The 8,353-nt window shown below is 41.9% G+C and overlaps 1 protein-coding gene across 2 annotated transcripts; it reads right to left on the bottom strand.

Annotated features, from left to right (window-relative positions):
• Positions 1-86: 86 nt before the first annotated feature.
• Positions 87-6,730, bottom strand: arl8bb (ADP-ribosylation factor-like 8Bb). Of its 2 annotated transcripts, XM_085353800.1 has the most exons (7): positions 6,536-6,730; positions 4,166-4,246; positions 3,965-4,038; positions 3,739-3,832; positions 3,255-3,322; positions 2,541-2,611; positions 87-1,917 (listed from the first exon to the last, which is right to left on the bottom strand). In XM_085353800.1, the coding sequence occupies exons 1-7, from the start codon at positions 6,656-6,658 to the stop codon at positions 1,868-1,870; spliced, it is 561 nt and encodes a 186-aa protein (XP_085209926.1). In that variant the 5' UTR covers positions 6,659-6,730; the 3' UTR covers positions 87-1,867. The 2 variants fall into 2 exon arrangements, with proteins under 2 accessions (XP_085209926.1, XP_085209925.1); XM_085353799.1 differs by lacking the exon at positions 87-1,917 and having other exon boundaries at positions 2,277-2,611.
• Positions 6,731-8,353: the final 1,623 nt, after the last annotated feature.

Raw genomic sequence — 8,353 nt, 5'->3', positions numbered from 1 at the left:
AAATAAAAACAAATTTATTAGCAATCACAGGGAAAGAATGCATGACATCTACAGAGCATTTGTTGGAATAAAAACGCCAACTTCTTATTTACAAAGTCTGCAGTTGAATGTGAATAAGTTGAGCACATGCACATACAAATTGCAAATAGGCTAGATTATTACACAGTTAACAAAAGCTTTCCCCAAATTTCCCATACAGTCACCAGATTATACAGCCCCTCACCGCTGCTGTGGTCCCAACAATCGACATCTATGATTACGACGATTTCCAACAGACGCTGAAAAACAATGTGAGACGACGGAGCGTGATGGACTTGTCGACGGTATTGCAGTGAAATACACGAGCCGAGCAGGCCTACATACAAATATGGGAGCAGAAGGAATAGGTCACTTTAAACTGGGGGGAGGGGGGCATAGAAAACCAGAAGAAAAAGACATTTCATAGTGATGTACTGGCCAAGCAGGGGGTGGATTAATAGTATACAGTGCTCATACTTTTTGTTTTCTTTAACCGGGGGGTGGGGGGTCATTGTCTTTTCGCTGCAAGGACACTGCTCGTCAATCAATATGTCGTTTTCTGAGGACACAGTACTGTCCTTGGACTGCTAAGGCTTTCACAAGAGCAAGAAAAAAGAAAATCAGACATCAGGACTCGGATAAGAGTATCGCAAAGAATGGACGACATCAAGCATTCAACACTCTGAACTCATAGACTGCCCTCTGTTCTCAGTGTGCTCCATCATCACAGCTAACACTGCCTTCCACTTATCCAACTCAAACAAGAAGATTATGGACACACAGACTCGGGCACGCCCACGCTGCGCTCAGACTGAGAACGACCTGAGAACTGCAAGCAAAAGTTACGCTTCAAAAAGCTACATAAGAATTCACAGCCTGCAGGCTTCAAAGTACCCAGCAACCAAACATGTAACATTGTCTCACTCGCTCGTCACTCATTCATTACTTCATCCTCAGCGTTAGCCCGCCACTGCCTTTTTCTCAGACGTCGTAATGCGTTTGTGTGATTACAAAACAGAATGAGATTGTCGAGAGGCGGCGTTAAGTGTAATCAAGGGATTTCTGCTGTGTCTGTACTGAGTGTTTGTTTATAATAGAGGCTTCAAAAAGTGCGTTGGGCAATAACTGTCTGATCGGGAACGCTCTCAGCTGAAGGCACTTAAAACTTTGCTCAGGATTGTTGCCCCAGACGCAGCCGCCACTTAAAGTCTTACCTTCTATTGATCGTTATGTTACGTGTAAACTTTGATTCAAGTCATTTATTAGAACAGTGCTTCCATACACCAGCAAATAAAAACGCAGGCTACATTGCTAAAGAGATTATCAGGAATTGAAGGCATTTAGCACAAGTGACCATCATCATCATCACCATTTGGCAAATAACTGTTTAAAAACTACAATCGCACAATGTCACGTAAACACCAAATGTTGACAGGCAACAGAGCACATGTTTGATTGTGGGATTAGAGGAGCTCCATCCTAATGTAGCTGGGGAACAGTATACTGCAACATTTAAAAGAAAAACTCCATGATGTACACAGACCCACATCATGTCTGTAATGATGAGTGATAAGGCATGATGGGTATGAACAATCCACCTGCTAGCACAGTAGTGAGACAACTTTTCAAGACTCCAGGTGGTTTTGGGGTGGTGGTAGTGCTGTACAGGGGGAGGCTACACATCTATGGTAGTGTAGTGGATGGTGCGCGTGGCGACAGTAGTGAGCGGAGAGAGCTGGAATACGTCACAGAGGCAGTGGAAGGGGTTGACTGTCAAGGACCCATGACCGTAAAGTGGGGCTGAGGCCAGAGCTGCGACCGGGAGGGAGAGGAGGGCGGGGCTTTACTTTCAGCTTCTCCGTGACTTTGAATGCTGGATGAGCCACTGCAGTGTGATATCTGCAGGTGGAGGAGGAACAGTCAACAGATCTTTAACACCCAAGCAAACACTATCTGTGAAGCATTAGGCAGTACACTTAAACTGATGAGGGCCACAATGGATTTCTTGGTCTGCTCACTTTATTAATTTCTTTGTATCATAAATGCTATTCCTTTATGCATGTGTTCATCCCTTCTACATCAGATTGTTTTGCTGTTTAAGCTGTCTTCTGCACAGCACTTTAATCAGCATGACAGACAAAAGGAAACCACAAGATATCAACCAAATCCACCCTGAAGGCTGAAAGAGGACCTAACTGACAACTATAAAGAGTAGTTCTGCATGCTATGCCTCTCTATCATCTAGAATAATACCTGGTTAGAATATGAGAACAAATCATAATCCATATCAACAGACTAAATACTTTATGTAACTGCCTACATCCCGTGTATACCGAGCTTCATTTCAGTTATGCTGCATTAAAGATAATGCCAAGATAACGTCATTTTCAACAGAATAGTCACAGCACTGCCAACAATGCCTGACATTAACCTGAGACTGAAAATGAAGGTTAAGTTGATTCAAGTTCTTTTAAACCCCTGAATGATCATTTCATGACTTCCACAAATCCTCAGATACTTACCTATGTTGTCTTTCTCTTTGCAGGACACAGAGTAGCAGCAGATCTCTCGGTCCTGAATGGCAGATAGATTCCTGTAATGAGGAAAGTGAGAAATGTGAAATTCAAATGGTAGTAGTCCATGGATACGTGACCACCGCATCAGTCACTAGCTTATCTTACAGATTGACATTCGCAAAAAATCCCATAGACTGTATAAACTGCAATGTTACCCATCAACTTCTCAAGTCCAGTTTTCAAGAATTGACCTGGTTTGGTTTCTTGAACCATGATGAGCAAGAGGTAGATCTGACTGAGAAACCAAGCACACTGTACGCATGTACAGTGTGAAGCCCCGCCCTAAAGCACACCCTACTTTATCATACAAATTAATAATTGTGACCGTAAATTACAAATTTTACATGAAAGTGGATTGAATTATTTTAATGAAACTAGTGAGGGGATCATAAACTCATAAGAAAATTGTTTACTCAGGTCACAGCAATTGAGGAGTATGGAAATGTTCTCATGGACCTCTGTACATGATATATTTTTGCAAACAAAGACCCCTGCTGGCTATCAGAAAGAATGCAGTGGCCTCAATTTTCAAACTTGTACTTCATGTTCATCTTAGAAAAAGTCTATGGGGTTATTAGGAATCATCAAACACTGGTCAAGTAGACACTTATTATGTAAAAACACCACTAACAGAACATTTGGCAGGAGTTCATTTCTTACATTTTTTCAATAAGCTGCTTCTCATCAAGTGCATTGGGTAGGTCTCGTTTGTTACCAAGGACTAGCACCTGGAAAAGAAAGACAGGGCTGATCAATACCTAATGCAGCAATGTATCAGCATCTCTCTCTTCAGATGCCTCAACCATCACACAATCTTTACTGTTAAGGCAAAATAAACTGCCTGCGTGAAGTGCTGAGTCGAGGAAGCAGGAAATCTTATGGATTCATCAAATCGCACTCCGTCAACTCAATGAAAAAAAATTAAAAAATACATCCATAATTCAAGCTCTGTTTCATATTACCAACAAGTGTAACATCAAGCCTGAGTCACTGCATCTAATGGCTTTCTGCAATTGCTAACTATGACTTTAATGACTGCTTGTGACTGTCACTGGATCCTGATCATCGAGTGCTTGCTGTAACACCACAAGCTTCTGGTGTTTTTAAAAAAAAAAAAAAAAAAAATTAACAAGAGGTCTCTTACTGGAATTCCTTGTAGCTGTGGTTTGTCTAAAAGGTTGTGCAGTTCATTTCTGGAAGCTTCTATCTTCTCTCGGTCTGCTGCGTCCACCATGTAACTAAGGATGGGGAGAGATAATCAAATTAGAGCTCACTGAAACAAGGCATTTCTGAATATTAATGTGCAATTTGCTACATTTTTCATGCAGCCACAAAGGGAACATGTTGTACCTTTTTGGCAACACACTTACACAATAGCATTGACTCCTCTACAGTAGCGCTCCCACATGCTTCTGAAGCGGGGCTGTCCACCTATGTCCCATATCTGACGCAAGAAAGCACAAAATTGAGTCAGAAACGACACACACACCATTTTATCTGTAAACATTGTAAATAGTCCCATTTACATTTTTACTTAGCAACCAGCTGCATACCCATTTTTGCTAGCTTACCTTTATTGTCACGTTGCCTTTAGTAACCTTCCGCATGTTGAAACCAACTGTGGGGATCATGTCTTCACTGAACTGTCCTGACTGCACGAGACAAATAGCAGACAAAGGACAATCTCATATTAGTCAAGACTGCATGCTTCCTTTTTGAAGTCAGCATGCTTTAATCTGATCTAAAAGCCACATGAAAAACACTGTGCACACTAGTCACTTCTGTGCACGATTAAATTAGGAAATAATTGAATTACAAGGGTTATTTTCTTCTAGCTGAATTTGAGCATTTGCCATTTTAACTACATGAATCATAAGATGGTGCCATCTATGTGTCAGCACAAAGTTCACATCACAAGTAATCGGACTGCTTCGTGTTTTGTTTCAGCTCAATCAATATGAAATACAATAATGGATAAAGAATAAAGTCATGAGGTTTCAGCTGTAATTGGAGTGGGTTTGCATCACTGGAAAACGAAATTGGATGGAAATGGTCTAAAGGTTAAATTAAAAAAAATAAAAAAATTGGACACATTTACATGAAGACAAACTTTACTGCAGCCAGTATCTGAACCCACAGACACAAGCACACTGCTTGCATCTTCCCTGGTGATTCTCCCAGGCCTTCACTGCAGCTAACAGCTTTGGGTTGCTACAAGGTCTTTCTCTCTTTACTCTGCTCTTTGGCCAGTCATCGAGATCAGGTGTGACTCAGCCAGGCATGGATATTGCACCTCTTTACATTTAATTATGAATAGAGGTCCAGTGAAACTGGTGGGATCTAAAAAACACAAAAATCCTCCTATAAGCTTCTACATTAACACTGCTGCTTCTGACAGCAGAGAAATCATCAATAAATGTCAGTGTGCCAGTTCCCCAGGCAACCATAACAGCACCATCAGGCTTTCCAAATGAGGGGTGGTATGCTTTGGCTCTCAAGGTCTCCCACTTTCTTCACACTTGCCTTTCAATGTACTTTGTTTCACAGCTTTACCCAATCTGTGTGTTTTTGAATGCTTAGCATGAGGTTGCATTCTGTACTGAGTCCCATGAGGTTCTGATCTCAAAGATTTGTTTCACCCACTGACAAAGAAAAAAAAACATTTATGTAGTCTACATCCTGAAGAGCATTCTTGTCCCATGCAGCCACAAGATGTGATCACCTGACCTGGTGATTATGCCCAACAACCAACCTTTGACAGACTTTTGATTATCCTTTGTTTATGTATATTCACATCTTTAGCCTGGCCACTTTTAACTTAATATCCAAGAATCCAAATACTTTTGAAGCCCTCAACTCTGACACACTATGACGTGGCACTTGGATGTACGTTATTATTTCAAACTAAACATGCAGGAACAGAGAACCAAAACAACAAAAATGTGTAAACTGCTCACATACCTCCTGTAATAACCACGCTTTCTGATACCAACCTTTGCACCGTGATCACACATTCCACAGGTTTAAAGCACCAAATACCTTAATTCTAAATGGGAAACTGTTTTGGTCAGTACAACACAGTCTTACATCGACTGAGGTCATGACTCAGCAGTGAGAACTTTGTACGTTTAGAAAGAAGCGAGGAAAATGTATAAGAGGTCAACAGATTTACATATGCAAAAAGGTCTAAACTGTCATGTATGCAATCAATGTGTGAGGGAAAATGGCTCGAGACCTTAAAATGACACAATCAAACGTGGAATCATCACTAACCTCACATCCGCCCACAGCTGTCACTGTGACTGTCAGACACAACAACAAAGTGAGGGGTTAACTTTTATAGCGTCCACGCTGCCTGCTGCATGACAACAAGCCATAAAAATACAACTCAAACGAAAGTGGGAGGACTGCTCTTGTTAGCTTAGAGGATGTCACTTTGAAAGATTAGGAAATATTTTGATGACAGACTATGCAAGTATTCGCAGCTGGCAGCCTGCAGCCATGATTACTCAAGTGTCGTCGTCCCCGGTACACCCTGCTAGCAACATGACGAGGCAGACTGTGTTCAAAACCAAATAACAGCCCGTGTTGTCGACATACCGCTTGTGTTGACACATTGGCAGCAACGAAAGCACTGACGGCTCCGTTCACATGACCGTTTCACACGTAAGCGCATATCATACCAACCAAGTTCGTCACCGCAGCTAGCAAAACAACGACAGGGAGTACCGCAGCTAATGCTGCAGCTACTGCGGTACACTTGTAGCTTTGCGACCCGGCTAAGCAGCCATGTCGCATTGTCTTTAGAAGTTACGGTGTAGAAATGCAGACAAGTTAAAGTTATACACAGCACGTACTGAAACCTCCTTCTGCGACCTATATAAGGTAACAGCCTGGGCCCGCACTGTGACTGTGCGACTTCGCAATCGTCAGCTGCTTACCGCTATCACATTGACGAATGTGGTTTTTCCGGAGTACTGAAGTCCCACTAAAGTAAGCTCCATCTCTTCTTTCCAAAAGAGGGACCTGAACCAGTCCAAGAGCCTGTTTATAAGGGCCAGCATCTCGTATGAAACTGTAGTCGCAAGTCTATGCGGCCGTCAGGATGGAAATTGGGAAGCGGCGTTCACAGGAAGCAGCTAGCTGCTTTGTCATATCATGTGATCCTGGCGACAGGAGAAGTGATTCTCTTCTTCTTCTGAGGGGTTTTAATGGCACCTTATGTGGTGCACTACTGCCATCTCCTGGAGAAACCCTGTCCAGGCTGTCAGGTCTGGTGCACAGTGATGCCCTTCCTGCTCCGGTATGATCTTTACTCCTGCTACTCTTTCCTTGTATCATGTCACAGTCAAAGTTCCTGTGACTAACATGCGCGTGCTCTGTTGTTTATGACACCTGACAGTAGTTACGAAAACATTACTTTCCCCAGTGTTCAGCCTTACTGATTATGACTGTATCATACAACAGAGGGCCCAGGGGGCAAAATCAGCCCAGCAAAGACTCAAATAACATCATCATGAAGGAGGACATAATTTTTTTTTTAAATTTTAACTGTACTTTCACAGGGCTTACAGCTTTTCCTATCAATAAAGACCTCCCCGTGAGCATTCATACTAAACCAAAATAATTAATTTCTGTATTTTAAAATTTACTTCTTACATTTAAGCTCAAAGAACCACGCTGACAGATTTCTTTCATCTACTACAGAGGCACATCTTTATCGTGCAATAAAAAGTAAGACGTACTGCTGAAATTACACTTTTTATATTATAAAAAAAAAGACGATATCCCATCAATTAAATGAGTAGTTAAACTTCTTTACACTGACAGAAAGGGGGGTTTCAAAGTGGGCTGTATGTGGCCGGTGACATAAAATGAGCTTGGCATCCCTCGTATCCTCTTTTCTCTCCTACCTCATCGTTGAATGCAGTTGTCTCACTATAATCTAGCAAGCCCAGTTCTGTTCCCAGCCTTTCCAGTCTCCTCTCCGTCTGATTTTAATAAACAAATGTGTGTGCCTGTGATCGCACTCTTTCGTCCTCCACTCATGCGTGTGTTTCCTCACACGTTTAAGCCTGCTGGGCTCACCTTTTTTAACTTAGAAATATGTGAATTTGCTTGTTGTGTGCCAGATGACTCACTATTGCGCTATTTGGAAATGCAGAAGTTATCATTTTTCGCGTGTCTTATCTCAGGATTTAGCAGATCTTGATCAACTCTCTGGAATAAAGGTTAGAGCATAGGCGTCTTTCCTCCAGCTGGCACCAGGGTTTTAGTATGTTTTGGGTCACCAAAACATGAAAGCTGACTCTGATTTTTCCACCCGCAACCTCTCGCTAGCGCGGTAATGTTAATTTTAGTAACGAACATGAACATGTGCACTTCAAAGTGCGCCCTGCAGGTACATTTTACACATTATGCGGTGATAGATCAGCACAAAAAACAAGACTAGAAAAGCATTTCTCTTCACCTTCCATTCTTTGATCTGGTTATAATAGAGGACCAAACGTTCTGGACACCAATAAACTGATAGCTAAAACTGTACACCGCCACCTTCTGAATAGACACATTAGAAACACAAACTAATAGGGTTTGAGTGTGCGTGCATGGTTTTCATTTAAATAACAAACAACATGCAAACAACATGAGCGCACTGCATCGCATAATCTGTTGCACTTGGCAGTTAACGACGTGAAACCGGCAGGGCGTCCTTCTCGTCATGCTTATAAAGTAAGGACAATAATTAAAATAAAGCCACG

Source organism: Diplotaxodon limnothrissa, linkage group LG5 (genome assembly GCF_057381915.1).
Source record: "Diplotaxodon limnothrissa isolate DT_005_m linkage group LG5, D_limnothrissa_male_GT1.1, whole genome shotgun sequence".
Classification (NCBI taxonomy): domain Eukaryota; kingdom Metazoa; phylum Chordata; class Actinopteri; order Cichliformes; family Cichlidae; genus Diplotaxodon; species Diplotaxodon limnothrissa.
Note: the sequence above shows the minus strand (reverse complement) of the source record. Positions and strands in the feature narration are given on the sequence as shown.

What these genes read in the sequence shown, in the direction of transcription:
- arl8bb (XM_085353799.1), bottom strand. Translation starts at nt 6,658, where the DNA reads ATGCTGGCCCTTATAAACAGGCTCTTGGACTGGTTCAGGTCCCTCTTT. An exon ending in AAGGCAACGTGACAATAAAG is followed by an intron (nt 4,039 to 4,165) that starts GTAAGCTAGCAA and finishes TTCTTGCGTCAG; the next exon opens with ATATGGGACATAGGTGGACA. An exon ending in AAGCAGCTTATTGAAAAAAT is followed by an intron (nt 2,612 to 3,254) that starts GTAAGAAATGAA and finishes TCCTCATTACAG; the next exon opens with GAATCTATCTGCCATTCAGG.